General features: G+C 35.4%; 1 protein-coding gene across 1 annotated transcript in view; it reads right to left on the reverse strand.

Moving 5' to 3' along the window:
* Positions 1-10,044: 10,044 nt before the first annotated feature.
* The window catches only part of LPCAT1 (lysophosphatidylcholine acyltransferase 1), a 46,680-nt gene continuing 36,724 nt past the window's right edge, over positions 10,045-20,000 (reverse strand). Inside the window, exons 11-14 of the mRNA XM_070939110.1 lie at positions 19,120-19,273; positions 17,199-17,297; positions 11,769-11,907; positions 10,045-10,220 (exon numbers count right to left, since the gene is read on the reverse strand). Coding sequence (XP_070795211.1) covers positions 10,045-10,220; positions 11,769-11,907; positions 17,199-17,297; positions 19,120-19,273 — 568 coding nt within the window. The remainder of the gene's footprint in view (positions 10,221-11,768; positions 11,908-17,198; positions 17,298-19,119; positions 19,274-20,000) is intronic.

The raw sequence follows: 20,000 nt of genomic DNA on the forward strand, positions 1-20,000 counted from the left end.
CTCTAACTCCGGGGCCGTTGCCCGAGGCGAGCGCGATCAGCTCCCCAGCCGCTTCTCTACTTCGGATCTCCCTTCTTTCGACAACGGAAACGGAGCGGCCCGCGCGGAGAGTGCTGGGAAACGTAGTCTCTTAGAAGACAATGGCATCCCGGGCGAGCGTTTGCAAGAGTCAACCTGCAACGCGAACGTTCCCACAGGAGGTCCACATTTTCGCCTCGATCTGACCCTAACTTGACAACTCTGGAGTGCGTGCTTTACATGGCAAAGAATCCTTGGAATAATTTTTTTTTTTTAAAAAAAGATAGCCTGAAAGTTATAAAATATTCGACCACTTAGAAAATCGACTCTGCTTTAAACGAGCCCCCCACAAGCCATTACATGTTTTATTTATTAGAATTTGTCAATCAAAAACGAGAACAAGAATAAAAATACAATGACAGGGACGATAGGCACGTTATCGCCCCCTCTACTGACCACTTAAGTATGATGTTGTTTAAACTAAAACGGCAGATCTTTTTGGAATGCTTCCCACAAGAAAGTTGGAAATACCCCCTTTTAAGTAGAGCTACCAGATCTAGGCTGAAAAAATATTTCCCCGTACTATAGTATTTCCAACTTTCTTGTGGGAAGCATTCCAAAAAGATCTGCCGTTTTAGTTTTCTATGGTGTGCTGTGTATTTATAAATCTGAACTCAAATCTGAGCCAGGAAGAAGGGTTTTAGTATGAGCTGAAGCTGAGGTCTCAAAACATATTTTCAAAAGCAGTTATGTGTATTGTGTCTCAAGTAGCGCTTCAGTCAAGCTTTGTGGTTTACCATGCTATCCTTAATAGAATCCTCTGGAGCTTACCATAAAATTGGTATAGTGGGTGATAATTGTATTGGACATGCTAATATCCTAAACCTTAAGCTTCTTAAGTGAAGTAGACACAGCTCAAAGATGGCAGTGTTAGCTGTCAAGAGATGAGCAGTCATTATAGGAGTGGTTCCAAAGTTTTTTTTAAAAGTTCTGTTTAGCAATTGTAAGTTTCACCCTCACTATGAGCATGTAATGGCATACCTTATTTCTAAAATTCAATTAATGACTTGTGTTTAAATATAATATAAATATTTTGGCTTATATGTACACTTATTTAGGATGAATCAGTTATTAGTCTTTGATATAATGTTTAGCTGTGTACACACAAGGCTAAATCAGAAACCCTCACTAAGGAATGCACGTTTTCCATTTTGCAACTCCCTGCACTATGCTTTAAGGTAGTCTGCAGCAACAATATTTTGGGATTGTACAAAAAAAAAATTTGCAATAATTTGTGACAAGTATAGGTTACAAGGTCCACTAATGTTGAGTGAGGTGTACAATGGTGGTGCAGGTGTTTAATAACAGTTGTTTTGGTTCTGTATATTTTGTAAATGCAGCTTTTAAGACAACCAAACATGATAAATGTGTCAGGATTCCCAACTCTTAATACATGCCAACATTAAGAGATTACTTCAAGATTACAACCAACCTACTTACCCACCCCATCTGTTATAATGGTGAAATCAGACAGCTGTTATTTGCATTTTAAAATAATCTTAATTTAAATGTGAAAACCCCCAAAATGTAGTTTGGGCTTAGGTAAGATTTCAACAAGCATCCAACTTCTTATGTAATTTCTTGGCCATTTGGGTTAGTTTTCAATTTAGATTTGCAATTGAAAGAATGTTGAAAATTCGTTGAATAATCATTTACACCAATTAATAGTTTATTGATCATAACTGTAAAAAAATTCCTCTCAATGTCTCATTTCACCTATTTGTTTTTTCTTGTATTGTTTATGTGGAACAGCAGCAATTTTACAGAAATTAAAGATTTTATTTTATAATCTGGTGGTTCATATTTCAAAATTATGAATTTTATAGTATTAAGAAATACACAGAAACTACAAAATATTTTCCCCATTCTTTTAATTTGTATTCACATTCAAAATTAAGTTTACCAGAATCCAGTCAAATTAAAAAAATCCAACCAGGGTAAAATGCCCAGTGATGCCACAATGCATAATTAAAATCTTGAAAAGACCTAATTCTTATAAACAAACACAAAATTTATTTTAAGGAAATCAGTGTCTCACAATGGTAAACCATAAAAGCCATGATTATTTTGTTCCTTGGCATGGTTCAGTTTATAGCATTTTACAATTAAAAACAAAGACACATAATTCTACTCACTTGACAGTTACAAAAAAAATTGCTCAAAGTGAGGTATTCCCTTTAGGAAATCACTGAAGAGTGCTGATACCAGATATAGTCAGACTGTATAAACTTAAAAGACACTGTACAAAAAAGAGGAATTATTTGAAAGGTTACTTCAGTAAAGACAATGAAGTGAAATATTTCAGCTTGGAAACTTGACTATACTTGTAATTCTGGATTGCACTGCAATGCCAACATGACATCATTAGCAACAAGCTGATACATGGTCCTCATCCCAAACATTTGCTAACATAGCAAGTTCAGGGACATATTTTCCTATTTGGACTGTGGTTAATGATGTTTCTTATATAATAAAAACAATGTCTATATACATGTGCAAACCAGAACCTCAGCAAAAAAAAATAAACATTTGTATCAGAAATGCATTGATCAGGATTCTTCATTTAATCATACAATGGATGCAAAAATACGTACTGCACTGAAAAACTGTCCCCCAAATCATTTTCTTTTTAAATAAAGGACTTCAGCAGTATTGACTGTCATATAGCATTTAGCTAATGTTTGATTCTAACCTGTTAGATCTCCTGTCAGATAATACAGTTAATAGCTATTGCCATAGTAGCAAAGGTTATTGGTCCAAATATAAATTTACAGAAAAATTCTGAACATATCAAATCATGAAACTTAATGAGAGTTAAGTGGATATCGGACTGAATAATTACTTGCCTTCAAGCAGTGATCCAAATTAGGTACAGCTGTAACAAAGTAATCTCGAAGTGTTTAGAGAGAAATTACTGATTTTAATTTTTTTAGAAATCTATAAATATGGTTATTCTAGATGTAAATAGCCACTACATATTAATCTTGTCACTATTTAAAAAGAGTCTATAACCCTGTAATGAATCAAAAGTTTTATGTTGCTCTCAAACCACATTTCTCTCTATAATGAATACCATATGCATTATACAAAAACATGTAAAATGTTCCCTTTAAAATGAACTAAGCTGCTTTAATTTGGAAGTTATAAAGGGTTGTAAACAAATCTAGAAGATGTTTGGGGTACAAAAAGTGTTGCCTATGTATAGCTCCTAAATTATAAATTCCAAGATAAGATTGTTACGAGTTTTATTGTGTAATAATTACTTACAGTAATGGGCCTTATTCTCCTAAATGTGTCATAGAAAAAAATTGTCAACAGAGGATATTTTTAAGGAATTATAAGATTAAACATATTGTAGCCCATTACTTGGGTAAACCCATCAATATAAGACAATTTTGTTTTTTGAATTGGAAAATTCAAAAGATGTTGACTTCTTTTATATCTATGAAATTGCCACAAATATTTTTTCTATAAGAATATTTACAACTTCATGTAATAGAAGAGAAGCTACAAAGCTTTAGGGAAATTATATGGATAGTCCATAGTGAACAAGAAACTTGTACAAGTGGATTTATTTGAACTCTGACCTGGAGAAGATATTATTCCTTCAGACAGTTAATGGAGTTTAAGAAAAAGGCTGGTTCTAGATGATGAATAATCCCATGAGTGTTTTTGTATTACACCACCTGGATGAACTGCAGCTCACAAGATAGGACTGAGTGGTTAATACTTAGAAGACCAAAAAACCACTAAATTCAATAGGGGATTGAGTTAGACTTAAGTTTCTTAAATTGTGATAATCTTTCCAACAAAAAACAAAGCCATAAAATCAATGTTTTGCAATAAACTGAGTATATAATAGCACACTGCCTTACATTCTAGTTGGTCAGATGCAAACAACTGTATCAAGTCACTAGATTAGCGAGCTGACTGCAGAGTGATGTGAGAAGAGCCTAGGGAGACTTTTTTTCCTGGCAGTGTCAAGAGTAGATCTTGGGGGAGAAAATGGGTATGAAAGGAAAGAAGTGAAAGAATTGAAGATAAAAGTACAGTGACTTCAGGAAAAAAAAGGTATGAAAAATAATTAGAAAATAAATTAATCTCCAACAGAATTATTTGAAATACATTTCAGGAAAGTGGAAACTGCTTGGAACTGAATGAATTGGCTTATGGAATGCCACAAGTGTGTAGAGTTACAATAGTGGGAAATATGTAAAAGGATATTTGGTCGAATGATACAGTGAGAGGCAGCTGTGATTTAATTTTTTGAACAGATTTTTGCTAGTAGAATTAGGGTGTATTTCCTTGTGACTACTTCACAAGGTTAACATCATCAGAATTAAGGGAGATTTTTTAAAACAAAGTGAGCTCCTTCATTTATCAGATTCATCTGAAACTTATCATCTAACAAGTAGGCTGGTAGGAATCTCCTGTAAAAATTGTGGAATTTCATCATACAGATAATTTGCAATGCAAAGACTATCTCTGAGGATTATAACTTGTGTTCAAGACCTTCTTCCTTAACCATGCCCTTGGGTTTTGCTGAGAGTGACAAATGGAACAAGATGCCTCCACTACAACAGAATTGGGAGATGGGTATTTTAATCATATTTGGTAATCCCCTTCTAATCTATATAAAATTCCAGAGTTGAGGAACATTTGAAGATGTAATTCCAGCCTGTGAGTATGGAGAAGTTAGTTACATTCAAACTAAAGCCATGGACAATTAAAATGTCAGATGTCAGTTCTGTTTTGAAGGAGCCATATCCTAAGAACATAAAACCATTGCATGAGGAAAACTGCTAGTTACAGCATTGAAAGGTGACAATAATCATATTAAAAAAACAGTAGTTTTGATAAGATTGGAAGAGTGATCAAAATCAAAGCAAAGCTGTTGCCATAAGACCCAATTTTAATTTCTGGAACATGCTGAGAAAAGATGGAACTTATGGAAATGAGAAAGTGGTATTCCCCCAAAGAAACCTGTTCATAAGTTATCTAAACTTTGATCTTGACTATGCTGAGGTAGGAGAGGGTCTTCATCCCAAATTTTTCTGTTGTAAGAGAGTAATCTGGAGAGCTATTAATAAACTCTCCCTCTGATACTTAGTTTTAGGATTGAGGAAGACCGGAAAGCATTTATGTGGTTCAGACAGGTGAATCTAGCAATGGTAGAAAGAAAAGAAGGAAGCAGGCATGGAAAAGAACTCAAGGTGGAACCTCTACAGCGGCCTGATTTTTTTTCCTCCTAGTTTTGTCCTGCTTAGTCTCGTGGGGGACAGGTTTTTGGGAAGGCTTTGTCAGTTTAATGAACAATTCCTCTGTACAAGTAGCAATACAACAGAAGCTTGATATTTCCCTTTGAAAGAGAGGCTGCAATCAAAGAGGGAAAGGGGTGTTTAGACAGTTTCTGGGGCACAATAGGTTTTAAGTGGAGGAAGAAATGCCAGAATCTGCCATCCATATGGTTGTTCTCAAGGAAAATTCACAACCAAGACAAATGATTATGCTGAATCTGTCTGTTTGGCAATATTTACAAGAGTTTACTGCATCACCTTTCCCAAGATAGAAAAAGATCAATCTGAAGAGTGAACTTTCCTTCTACAACAATGGCACTTGTGGAATAGGATCTTCAGGACCAAAGGCAGATACTGGAGAGTCTGTCCATGAGGGGGACAATAACATTTTGCATATGCTCCTTATAAGTCAAAATAGAAATAGGAATACTAAATGGAAACAAAAAAGTATTTGGGGGGAGAGGTTAATTATTGTGGTTACAAGAATGTAATGAGGGTTTAGTGTGATGTGATCTAGTCATGTGCGATACTACACAGAGAAAATGGCATTCCTCCTTGAAATTTTATATCTCTTAGCTGCTTGGACAGGGTCTCCATGGATGCCTAACCCATATATATAAATCACAGAGAGAATGCAATAAAACATCCCATATGGTGGGAAGCTTTCTGTGGCTTAATAGGAATCAACGGGAGGAGGAAGCAGAATGCAACCCTGATATATATCTCACTGTTAGTTGACTTTGAAGCAGATGATAGTTGTTCTCTGAATTTCTCTTCAGATAATTGAGCTGGCACAAGTCCTGGGCCTTGGCATATTGTTTTGTTTTTTCAAGGCCTTTGGTAAAATAGAGAAACAAGAATAATAATACAAAATTTAGCAAGGGGATATCCTTTCTATCAGCCTTGTTGTTTTCCTACCATGGAACCTAACTCTTTGGATATATAATAAAGCATTGTAATAAACATTGTAGCACTCTCTACTGGAAATTCCTCAACCAAAACTTTCCTACATAACCAATTCTTCCCATTGATTCTGCTTACTAAGGAGTTTAAAAATTTAAGAGTTCCTCACTCTAAAAGGGGCTGCATTTCCTATTCAACTGTACTACTGTAGAATTCTTTCTTACATATAAGGAAGTGATATCGGTGATAAATGTGGTGGCCTTCATGAATTGCAAATAAGGCCTTTGTCAAGATGTTATTAAGTTATGGGTTCCTATCTTATAGGTCAGTTAGCTATGCCCAATTATTAGACAATAATTCTGTTTTATTTGTCCCACCTAACAGCATTAATCTATACCACAGTATTGCTTTATCTTCCTCTTTCCTTTCTTGAAATTGGATCACACTGCTTTGGCAAGTTAAGAATCAACATCCAGAGAATATATTCACTATTAAGAGAAATGATTGAGAATAATGAATTACCACTATTTTCAAGATGAATGAAATTCTGAGACTGAGGTTTCTTTAAAATCAGTATTTTGGTTTTAAGGGAAAACAGCACTTTCAATTACTGATACTTTGCAGAAACTAGTTTAATTCACTGAACAGAAGGGAGGGAGGACCAGACTTATAGATGTATTAGATTACTTCAGCTAAGAATCATTTATGCAAACAATCATCCATATCATCACAAAACTGTGTATCTAATTTGGCAAAATGGGTAAAACAAAAGAATAAGCATCATTCTCTGGCTAAGTCCATAGTATTACTATTGAACATAGCCTTCATCTGCATTATCCTTATCCCATTTTACCCAAATAATTTTAAAATAGAAGATATTATATATTTCAAATTCTAAATAGATTTTAGCTTTGAAAATCTCTGAGGAGGACTTGGTTTTTTAAAAACCTCCTTCTCCATATGCTCTTCAAAAAAAGCATTATTAGCAAAATAAAAGCAACGATAGCAAGAGATCCATTCCTGCTACTATATGTAAAAACCTTTATGTTTTGAAACATTATGAAAACAAGCCACCCCTACATTAACATAGAAATGATAGCAGGAAATATAAAAATGTTGTGGCAATTACTTGCACAGTAGGACTCTATATTAATATAGTCATTATCCCACAGTCAGTCTAAAATCTATCAAAAGCTGCTCCCACTAAAAGTAAAAAGCCTGAAGTGATCACAGCAGCTCTATCAACCTAAAAGGAAAAAAAAAATCTTTGGTCCCAAACTTGAAATACACTAACCTACTAGTTTCAAAAGAGCTCTTTGCACAGATATTCAGATTTAAAAGAGGCAGTATTATCTTTATGTCAATTAATAGAATATTATGACTAAACAGAACAGGCATATAAATAAACCAGCAATCTCATTTCTTTAGAATATTTATTTAGTTACTTGGAAAGAAATATCTGCTTTTGAATTCTGAAAGAGAGCATGTCATATGATTTCTGTGGCTACAAAATGGAAAGGCCAAGGACACAAGATACTTCTAACCACCAGGACTTAAAATTTATAGAGCTTTCTGTGTATATATTCTATGTGCGGTGTCAACTTGCAGGCATCACACTGCCAGAAGAGCTGTAATAAAACATGTCTCAAAACAGAATTAGTTTTTTTAAAAAAATATTTTTATTCTCCTTTATCTATGTGTGAGATATACTGTATATTGGTGGTTTTTTTAACTTCAATTGATCTATGATTATATTAAAATCTAAATTTAGTCATTGCACCAAATTAAATGCTTGCATTAAAATGTTTTTGTGGATGTACATTTATAGAATAGTCATTTATAATGGAAGCATCCAGAGTAGAGGCAAAGTATTGTGTGGCTTAGAGATCAGAGAATTACCTTGGTAAAAGATTGTGATCAAATTCCTGGGAAATAAATTGAATTAGTGGGAAGAATAAATAGTGATAAACGTATCCCATAGACCAGATTAAGAGGGAAGGAAAATACATTTTAGCTGAAAGCAATGTATATGTATTTTTCAGGATTTAGTAAACATAGGAGCACATTAAAAAAGAAATGTATATAATCTAAAAAGTTATTCAAAATTATATGACCCTATTGGTTATGGAAGGAAAGAGATTCATATACAAAATGTAATAAGCCAGTAAACCAGCTTTTATGTAGAGTTATAGTAAACAGCAATAACATTAGTGTCTTGAGAGAACCTGGATACTAGGTTTTCACTAGAAGTAACTAGTGCAAAGTAACTTGAATTTGTGATCTTTTTAGCTTAAAATGCTTTATTTTGAGTTTGAAACAGTTGTTCTGACTCTGAAACAGACCATTCTGACCTTATCACACTTCCATTCTGAGACTGAAATTCATTTCTAGAATAGCTGAACAGCCCACTTCAAAACTGAAACAACTGTTTCATATTAAAACATTTTTCAATGAAAAGTAATTACAAAGTCAGGAATTATATAAAAAAACAGATATAATACCAAAAAGATCTTTTCAGTCAAAATCATATAGCTAAAACTGGTGATCTTTAAGAAACTATATGATAATTATTAGGAATTTATAATACAGCAAGTTTATTTTTTTGCCTGTTCAATCTAATAGAAAATTTTATTCTGTGCAAAAAGCTGTTGAAACTGCTTTTTAAATGACCCTTGTTTAATTATCATTGCCCAGAACACTCAAATGCAGCAGTGACAGAGAAGACAGGGAAATAGCAAGGCTGTGTGTATTCCATGATCCACCCAGAAATATAGAAGTTCTAATTTTAAGTGCAGATTTTGCTATCCTGAGAATTTTAAACTTTAAAAAGGCATGTTTCTAGATCTTAAGGCTGAGAACAATCTGAAATTCCAATTGTCAGAGGCAGTGTTTCTTAGGTCTGCATCCTTTTTTTTGCATTTGTTCACCTTCCTTTACCCATAAGCCAATCAACATGAAATACAGAAATATACCTAATTCATAGGATTGAGAGACAGACTTTGGAATTCAGCTTTTCTGAAGTATAAAATCTGCGTTTCTGTGCTAAAATCTGGGGTTTTAGCACAAAATGCACACAATCCTGATAATTTCCCTTATTCTTTTTGATATCAAGATGGATTGAAAAATTCAAAAAAGGTCATTTTACAAGGAAACAGAATAAAAACAATTCCCTAGGTAAAAATATTTTTGCATACTTTCCCCCCTTTAGCTACCTATTAGATTACAATGAAAAAGGTGAAACTGAGCTTGCCTTGCTCTGAAGGTCATTGACAATAGCGGTCAATGTTGCCTTGTAAAAAAGGAAAGCAGAATCTGGCCCACAAAGAATTCCCTAAATAGGGATAACACTAATCACCGAAGTGCACTTGACACCATAGGAGCTACAGTATTTTTTTCACATGCACACTTTGTAGGACAGTTTGTACATGAAATCAAACAATGAATATAAATATGCAAGCATCTTGTTTTTAAGTATACAAATTAAAGTTTGTTTACATTCTTTACTTTCCAAATTGCTGATGGAAAAAGTGATCTTTCCAATAGGAAGCCAAAGATGCTCATTAATGCAGTAAAATATTCATACACGCCTTTCTTTCTTTCTTTCTTTCTTTCTTTCTTTCTTTCTTTCTTTCTTTCTTTCTTTCTTTCTTACACATCCACACATACAGCCTTCTCACATACTTCAGGTTATATAGCTGCGTGACTATGAAAAGCCCTAGATAGGACATACTCCTCTCACCACAAGAGGATGACAGAATTATTAATATTAATTCATTTTTTTCTGTAGGGAATTTCTTCTATTTTCAGTAATTTGTGGGCTGAAATCTGCACAGAATCCATTAGGAGCAGGAGTTTCCAAATAACTTTTAGACTCCATTTGATCAGGATATAGGTATTCTTCAGCAAAATTTGGGAACATTTCAGTAAAATAATGGAAATCATCTAGAAATGGAAAAAAGACAATTTCAATAATCATTTTAATTACTATCATAGATAGCTTCTTTTTGCTGTATTATAAGTCATATTAAAAGTATTGTGTATAATTAGTTGAATGAAAATTTAGATAAAATTTAGAAAATTTTAGTCTACTGAAATCAATGGAAACTAAGTTCATGGTGACAGACTGAACTGATTTCAGAAGGTTTTGCCTAAGCATGGCTAAGTTATGGTTTATCTACCTTTAGGGAACATGTTTAAGGTGGGTTGTTAATAATTGTTTAGTAGTATAGAATATTTGGAACAATACATTGTAGAGTGCATAATTATAACAGGGCCTTGTAGACAACATCACCATCATTCTGTAAGAACTGAAGTTAAAGAGCAACAATAGTGTAAGAGTGCTTTTGAGACTATTTTTGTTTTCCATGGTGTACATTGTTTCTCAATACTGATCCACAATATCCTCTGAGAAGATACATACAGAAACAGCTTTATCTTTCATCAAAGGCAACTACCATTTCTAGTGCTTATGAGATTTCAAATTTTCTCTTCTCGGGCAGCTCCTCCTATCTCAAGTTAGATTATGCATCCTAAAATTACATTATATTTTGATAATTGATAATTTTTGATAATTCGCAGAAAAATGTGAAAAAATTATTAACAAACGTTCAGCAATTATATTTATTCGCTGTTGTTTATCTTTCTAGCAAGAAATTCCAAGATGCTCAGAATTCCTTAGAATAGGGGTTTTTTTTATAGATAGTATAGATTTCTGTATAGCCCATATAAGAAATTATTGTCAAAGAAGCATGGATATATGTTAACTGTACTAGCAGGGACTAGAAGAACTTGCAACTAAGGGAGATATAGAGCAACTTAGGAAATGTGGTAGGATTGACCAGGAGTCACAGTACTGGTTTTGCAATATTAATTTTAGATTATATTACAGACTGCCAGAAATGATTCTCTCTCAAGAACACCTCTTTATTTCATTGATATGGAATGTGGGCAATTAAAAGCAATGGGTAACACTGTCAAGTAGTTGCATTCCATCTTTTAATGTCAGTCAAATGTAATAAGGCTTCAATATGAATTACACCACACAGTATGCAGTGCAATATATTTTGTGTGTTATCTATTTATTTACATGTGTGGCATGAGCATAAATAAGCAATCCACAGTCTATATAAACAAACAAGCAATTGCAGTCTCACAAAAGAAGGAAATGCACAGTAGCTTTGAAGTTTGTTCCTTCCCTTTTTTGAGCCTCAATATCCGTTCAGATTCCACTAGAAGAGTATAGATTTAGCTCAGGGTTCAACTGTGGAGTTCTTGTGGCTGTCTGAGCTTAATTGTTTGTTTGAAGACCTTTCATTACCTAACTAGGTAACATCATCATTGTGAATGAGTGTGGGGTTTGCTGTTGGTCTATATTTAGAAGATTGCCTTGCCTGCTTTGATGGAGGCATTGTTACCTCTATTTGGTTAGGTTTCGTTTCCAGATGCCCTTTCTGATTTCCATACACAAAAATCTATAAAAAATAGACTTACCATATGCAATTTCCCCTTTTTCTTGATCATCTATAGCTTTAAAAAGATTTGACACATTAAGGTCTGAAACACCCATGGCGCTCTTCAGGATGGAAGTTAACTCTTGTTCTGTTATACCCCCAGTTTCTGATTGATACATCTGTAAAATATGGACATCTATTAGACGTTCCAGAAAAGAACCATATTTATTACTAAATATGAGACACAAAATAAAATATTAAGTTTAGTACCAGAAAACTATATGTTTCAGTTTATTTCCAAGTACATGTTCTTTCTGCCCCTAGATGGTGTGAATTTTTTCCTAACAATCAATATAAACTGTCTAATTTTTAAGTGCAAATATGCACTTTTTTTGCACTTAAAAAGTGCTGATAACTATTGACAAAGTACTGAGAGTTATCCCTTTGTATCATGCTTCTCATAGAGAGGCATGAAGTATCTACACCAGAGATGTCAAACAGGGGGCCTGTGGGCAGGATGCATCACATGCAGGCCATGCCCACCCTGGCTCCGCAAAAGGCAAAAAATGTCACGATATGTTACGTGACATCACGTGATGCGATCGAGTTTGATCCCCGTGATCTAGATTGATGGAATAGAAACTGGAAATTGTTAGTCCAAAACTGCATTAGTTCTTAGTGAAGCATCAGACTACAGGGTCTTTCTCAAGCATGTTTGAAGGTGTGCTGGGGGTTCCTTTCCCTTCATTCCCTTCCCAGCAGGCAGGTAAGCAGCTGCCACTAGGATGGGGAGGAAGCGAGGGACTGCAAGAACAACAGCTGGAGACTGTCATGCAATGTTCCAAATGAGCATCACATGACTGCAGCTGCAAGCCAGCACCACTGAAGCAACCATAACTTTCCCAAATTTCATTCCTTCAGGCGTTATATGTCCCAGATTTTGGACACATTCTCTAAGTTAGCTCATTTGAAGTACCTTGTTTCAAAAATCATTGTCCTATGAGGCATTATTTTGCCCAGTTAAAGATTATGGGAATAATATTTTAGTAATATATAGATTAATGAAGCAATCAGGAAATTGCGCCTTGGTTATGTGCGCAAGGAAAAAAAAGAGGAAATCATTGCATTGTTGATTCTGCCTTCAGGACAACTACGTTTAGCTTCTATGATGCAACTAAACATAGGAAGATGCAAGAGCTAGCCAATGCAGAATCACCCAAGAGCCTCCTGTTCCATTAGAGGAAATGAGTGCCTTGTATATGGTTCTTTGAAGCCTTCAACAATAGAGACACACCTTCTCTACTGCCCCACAAGCTTAGAGTCATGGACTATGCAGAAAAGAAAAGGGAGATCAGGAGAACCTCAAAAGGATTGACCAAAATGCAAAATAATCCTCTCTTTTAAGAAGGTACTGGAAGCACATTTCCAAAATGACAGTAGGTTAGGCTAGATTGCTATCAATGAAGAAGAAGCCAAGATCTTCAGTATTAACTGAGGAATCTAGAGTCTGCTTTGTATAGATGGTAGGAAGTCACAATACAGGTAGTCCTCAAGTTTTGACTGTAATGGAGCGTGCCCATTATGGTTACAAGTTGGGAGGACAGGTAAGTGAACTGCCTCCTTTAACAATCTTCTTAGACCCTGGGGGGCATAGTGTAAGCACAAGGCCACCTGCCTTGGGCCTCTCAAGGCCTCTCCCCACCCCCTGAGATACCACATGTTCTGTTTTCTGCCCTTCTGCTTAAACTGAGGAAAATAAAATCAAGAACATTATTTTTCACTTAGAAAAAGATGGCCACATGAGTGATTGTGCCATGTGGCCCAACAATGCAGTGGACTGTCCTCCTTCTCTACTCAAGACTTCCCCAGCTCTGGAAGTCTTCAAAAGTTAAGCAAGCAATTGGTGATGAGGGGTGGGGAGCAGTGTGTGGAATCCATCAGGGTCACAAAGCAGGCCCAGTGCCTATGGGGACCCGGTGAGGCAGGATGGTGGGCAAATAGTCAGGGGCATGTATTGCAATGTCTCTGTGGTCAGTTGCAAGGGTGAACAACTGCAGAGGTGCTGCTCCAGATGTAACTTCAGGGCTGGGCTGGGTCACATTTTGAGGGTAGGATTTGTCATAACTTTAGTCGCTAAATAATCAATTGTAAATTAAGGACTAGCAGTTTTTAAGTCCTTACAACTACCTTTCTTATAACAAAAAAGAGGAAGTAAGGATGTAAGAGGAAATTCATGTAAGAGCAGATGAACCTTCAATTAAAAAAAATACAAACTTCTCAACACTTTTGAAATGGCTCACAGTTGAAAGTATAAAATGACCTAATAAATGTTGTGTTTGAGTTCCTTATTTTTTTATTTCAAACTACTCTGTAAGTGTCTCTCACAAAAATCATTAGCTTGCAAACTATAATGAGGATTGCATGTGGCATTCCATATATGATGTCAACTCATATATACCACTTGATACTACATTTATTTAATGCATATTTGAGGCAGACATACAAACAATAAGTAGCATACCTATTAACTGGGTTCTTTTGGCCTCTACTCATGCAGACATTTGTTCGTAATGTTGACAAAGTTGTGCTACTTAGTGGGAACTCCCTGCCACATGCTAACCTGTCCCAGGAGGTCTGTTACACATCTCAGTTTTCGTTGTGATACAGCATCATTTAAAATAACGGGCCATAATAAGGATCAGATGGAAAGAGCGATAAAAGCAAATGGATGGGTACATCAAGCATCTTAGCAGATATGTCATAGCGGCATATTTCCTGACAAAAGGCTTATAGATGTAAAAGCTGGTCTGGTAGAATAGATTATGAATATGAGAGAAAGAAGTAGGTGTGCTAACTGAAAAATCCTGAGCAATAAATACTATGTAGAAACTGGCAAACTTACTCAAGACTATTATTACACAAAAACAACAAAATGCTTTGTATTTCACAAAAGTATCTAACATAGCCTTGTGCACTAGCTTTGGATTCATGGATCAGCCATGTCTGGAAATTTACCATTTTTAGTTTTTTACGGGGTTGCAGTTTTTGGATGGAATAAGTATAAATCTGAGTTTCCTCCTGGATTTATGGCTCTTCTTTGAAGATCAAGTGGCAGCCATGACCAAGAGGGCTTTTGCACAGATTCCTCTTTCATGGCATTTTTGCCTTTTTCTCAATTGCTTATAGTCACTTCTCATTTGGATTACTGCAATGTGTTTTATGTGGCCGGAAAACAACTCAGAAAAAATAGCTGATTCACAATATAGTTCCATGAGTAGTTATATGACACCATGACATCTCTACTGCACAAACTACTTGATTTCTGAGATAATCAAATTCATAAGTGAACATCTACCAAGAGAGAAATGTTAGTCTGCCAGATAAACAAAGAGTAAGAGAATGTAAAGAAGGAGATGTCAAAATACACTTCTCAAAATCTGAAAATTAAGTAAACACCAGAAGCTCAGGAGATACAGAGAAGGCAATTCAGAGATTACAGAGATTGGCAGTAGAGATTACAAGCCAATATCCTAGTTAATGGGGCTGCAAAGCACTGGAATCACAGAAAATCAAGTAGGTGCTCCAGAACAGAAATGAGTTATGGAAATGAAAAAAGACCTGGATCCATGGCTAAGGTATAAAAATGGTAACTACAGATACAATATGAAGGAAGGAACAATAGTATTGAGGGAAGGGAGCCAATGGGACAGATAGAGGTACTGGAGCAACTGAACAGTTGTTCAAATTAGCATTTCGAGACTGCAGAAACTTGAGGTTTATGGGTTAAGCCTGAGACAGATCAATATGGATAACCCAATACAGAACACATGGCCATGAAGAGTGGAACCAAAGAGTCTACATATGAAGAGGATAGGATCTATGTGAATATTATAGATCCTAAACATAGTGTTAATATTGGATGGATATATGGAGTATGGGGAAACTTCGCGCTAGGAAATGGTAGCACTATACATATTCAAACAGTAATTGTGGTGAAGTTAATTGGAGAACATTTAGGAATCTTGGCCTCAGAGAAGAAACCATTAGGTTTTGCTAAAGATCTATAGAATCATGCCTGAAGATCAAGAATTGTGAGCCTTGAAAAATATGGTGATGGAGTTGGACATTTTAAAGATGGTACCAATGGCATAGTGCCAGTCACTGGAGCTAAAGGAGAAGAAACAGAGGTCAAAATTTGTGATCTGTTGCAGTCAGCCACTTCGGTGAATCAAAATGTTGAAGTATGTAAAACATATAATGCATTCAAACCTCCATAATATCAGCAGTGTTTAAACGGCCTTCCGCCGTTCCCTTAAAACTTTCCTTTTCCAACAAGCCGGGCTAGCCTAACAATGCCTTTTAAATGATTTTAAATTTATAAGTTTCTTAAATTTTTTGGCCAAATTGAGATATTTCCTTTTAATTTGTTCTTAATGTTTATATTATGTGTTTTTATCTGGCTGTACACCGCCCTGAGTTCCCAGGAAGAAGGGCGGTATATAAATTCGAAGTAAAATAAAATAAATAAATAAAATAAATTCCCATAACTGATTTTCCTGGTGTTAAGAGTTCTCCAGAAGTCACTGGCAGTACCAGTGTATCTGGCTTGCAATGAGAGGGGGGAGATGTAGTACAATAGAATATCAATGTTACTTCCATCAGCAATACAGCAAAACTACCCATGCTCGAGTTCAGCAAGGAAGCATCTGGAACTAGCATTGCTTGATCAGTCTAAAGTCTGAAAGTGTAGTTTTGTTAAGAGTCAGAGCATGTAACACTTTGTGATCTATGAAACTTTAAGAAGCGCAGCTCTGCCAAAGAACACAAAAGCCAATGGAGGGGGCACAAAGAAGGTTCCAGTTGGTAGGGAGCTTACTTTTACAATGTATATATTCTCCCCCTCCCTCTCAAAAGACAGGACCTGAGGCCATTGGCTAAGAGAATGTTAGGAAAAAAGAGATGCAATGGTAGTAGAAAGAAAAAGAGAAATAAGACAAGATAGAAAGCAATAAACAGGAAAATGTGATCAATAATGGCCAAAAGGAAATAGAGATGGGGATTATTTCTCATTAGGTACTGCTATAGAGACAAAAAAAGGAACCAATTTGTTTGATATATCTCTTGATATAGATATGACCATTAGGGAGTGCAATTCTGCCCCAAAGCTCAGCTTTAAAATATTGTGGACAGAAGGTCTGTCCAGATACAAAGCCATGTGTGTCATGCAAAGGAAAAAAAAATCTGGCCCATCTCATTTTGCTTGCACAGACAAAAAAGGCATCGTGTCTCTACAGTCCAGATTGCTGCTATGATTTGTAACAGATGTAAGATTAAGAACAGTTGTAAAGTCAGTAGTGCGTTCCAGATACAATGATATTGCAGTATTTGACCTAATATCTACCTATGTTGCAAAAAAACCCCTTGGTTTTTAAATAGCCGTTAAGCATTTTAAATAAAAAATGTTACTTGCCTTAAAAGCGAGCTTCATTGTTTGCAATGTTTTAGAAGGTCTACAGACTACCGACAAAGCTGTTACATATTCTCGTATGTCAATCAGGCCATCTTCCGTCTGTTGAAAAAATAAAGGAACATGCAGAAATTCATAGATAGAGAATATATGAAAATTTCTGCACTTACGGACACCAATTTCCTAAAACTAGAATTAATGCAATTATTTAGATGGGGGCAAATCCTTGTGAATTTCTGAAAATCTAATATAAATTTCTGTTTTCTTTATCAGAATGGGACTTAAGAAAGTTTTAAGAGTGTATTTATTTATGGTTTCATTTTTCAGCAACCTATCCCCTACAAATGTGATTATGTAAAGAAATATAGGCAATTTGATTAACATATCTGTGTAATTTTTTACTGCAGAGTGAAAAATTTAGCAGTGGAGGGATGCAATTGTCTCCACAAAATATATGTAACAGGACTAGTACTGGTAGGTAGAGTCATATCATACCCACAGCCATTTCCTGTTTCCAAATTCAAATAGTCCTCAACTTATGACCACAATTGAGCCCAAAATTTGTTAAGTGAGTTTTGCCCCATTTTATGACTTTTCTTCCCATATTTGTTAAGTGAATCCCTGCAGTTGCTAAATTAGTAACATAGTTAAGTGAATCTTCTTTCCTCATTGATTTTGCTTGTCAGAAGATTGCAAAAGGTGTTCACATGATCCCAGGACATTGCAACCATTGTAAATGTGAGTCAGTTGTCAAGCATCCAAATGTAAATCACATGACCAGGGGGATGCTGCAATGGTCATAAGTGTGAAAAATGGTCAAGTCACTTTTTTCAGTGTCATTGTAACTTTGGACAGTCACTAAACAAACTGTTGTAATTCGAGGATTACATGTACAGTTTCTCTCACATGCATGTACAGGTAATCCTCAATTTACAACTAATCAGTTAACAACTGTTTGAAGTTACACTGGACTTTAAAAAGGCTACCTACCACTCATCCTCAAATTTATAACTGCTGCACCTCCCCATGTTTACCCAATTGTATTTCAGGTGTTTGGTTATTCATAACTGGCTACAGTGATTTGCAATGATTTTGCTGTTTTCCGGCAAAAAATGCCCTTGTGTGTTGGATTCACTTAATGACCAGGTAGTTCACTTAACAATCTTGATATCTTGCTTTATGAGCCAATCATAAAAATTGGTTGTAAAATCTAGACTTACAAATCCAACAGCTCATGATCAGAATCCTAGCCGCCATTGTGGTCAGTAAGTCAAGGACCATCTGCGGTGACGCAGTGGTTAGAATGCAGTAAGAGCTGTGGTGGTGCAGTGGTTAGAATGCAGTACTGCAGGCTAGTTCTGCAGACTGCCGGCTGCCTGCAATTTGGCAGATCGAATCTCACTAGGCTCAAGGTTGACTCAGCGTTCCATCCTTCCGAGGACCCAGATTGTTGGGGGCAATATGCTGACTCTGTAAACTGCTTAGAGAGGGCTGTAAAAGCACAGTGAAGTGGCATATAAGTCTAAGTGCTATTGCTATCTGTACATTCATTATCACTCATTGACTAAATCATATACAGATCGGGGGAAGGGGAGGAAGAGATTTCAATCTTGCCATTGAAGAAAGAAGATGGTTATTTCTAACTGCTGTTAGTAACAATAAACATGTTCTCTATTAATGAACTGATTGCTGATCAGGTGAACACTGGAAAAATTAGCATAGCTTCCAGGGTGTGGATAAAATGATCACGAGTGACAAATTGCTTTTTTGTGTAGTGACAAAGCATTTCCTCCTCCAGCAACTTGTGTGACACCACTCCTTCCCATTCTTTTGGCACATGGCCACAAATGGATTTTACCCACAGTAACATTTTCTACTGTACAATAACTTTCGTGTTATATTTCTGGTGATAATGAATTCTTACCTCTTCAAAAAGTGCAAACATATTTTCTAACATATCTGAAACTTGGATTTTCAAATACTCTGCAAATTCCTTGAGAGTGACTTTTTTGTTTTTCAGTTTCCTAGCTCTTTCTGAGTATGCATCAAGTTCTTTTTCAAGTTTTTCTGGCTTTAACCTTAGAATGGTAAGGAAAACAAAGTATTACCTTTTGACAATAATCATGTAAGCAAAAAGAGAGAGAGAGAGGGGGGGGGGGAGGGAGAGGGAGAGAGAGAAAGAGAGAGAGAACTCCTCTCTATTTCTTACACTAACCCAAAAATCCATAAAAATTGCTAATTTAGTTTCAATTGAAACCGATTAGGAAAAAAAAACCTTGATTTCAGTTAACATTTATTTTCAACTGAGCAATTTATGTTTCTCATTTTATTTTGCAATGTATATTGCAAAATACCAGATCAAGGCTGCACATTCTTTTCTTCCTGCAATATGCCCTTACATATTTTTGTTCTCAATAGAAGTGTTTTACAAATTCTGTTTCTTGAATTGTATCTGAATAAAGACTTTGGCTATCCACCAAAAAAAAAAAAAAAAAAAAAACACCTCTCACTTTGTAAAATACATTAAATACTTGTATATGATGTATATCTATACAGCCATATAAAATCTCTGTAAAGATAAACTAAATCTGCCACTTTTTTTCAGATCACACCTCAAATCACTTATTTTCTTTGCATCTAAAAGCATGAAGGAAATAAGGCTGGTCTTTCCTTTCTGTCTGAACCAAAAGTTACCTGAAAAACTGGAAAAGCAATGGCATGCATTTTATAATCAGTTTGTCATACAATTTTGAACAGTTACAAAGCCTTTTTTTTGTTTGCTAAAAACAGTTGTATATTATTATG

The sequence above is a fragment of the Pituophis catenifer genome, unplaced genomic scaffold (assembly GCF_029215685.1).
Source record: "Pituophis catenifer annectens isolate HBS135680 unplaced genomic scaffold, rPitCat1.0.hap2 SCAF_3, whole genome shotgun sequence".
Lineage (NCBI taxonomy): Eukaryota > Metazoa > Chordata > Lepidosauria > Squamata > Colubridae > Pituophis > Pituophis catenifer.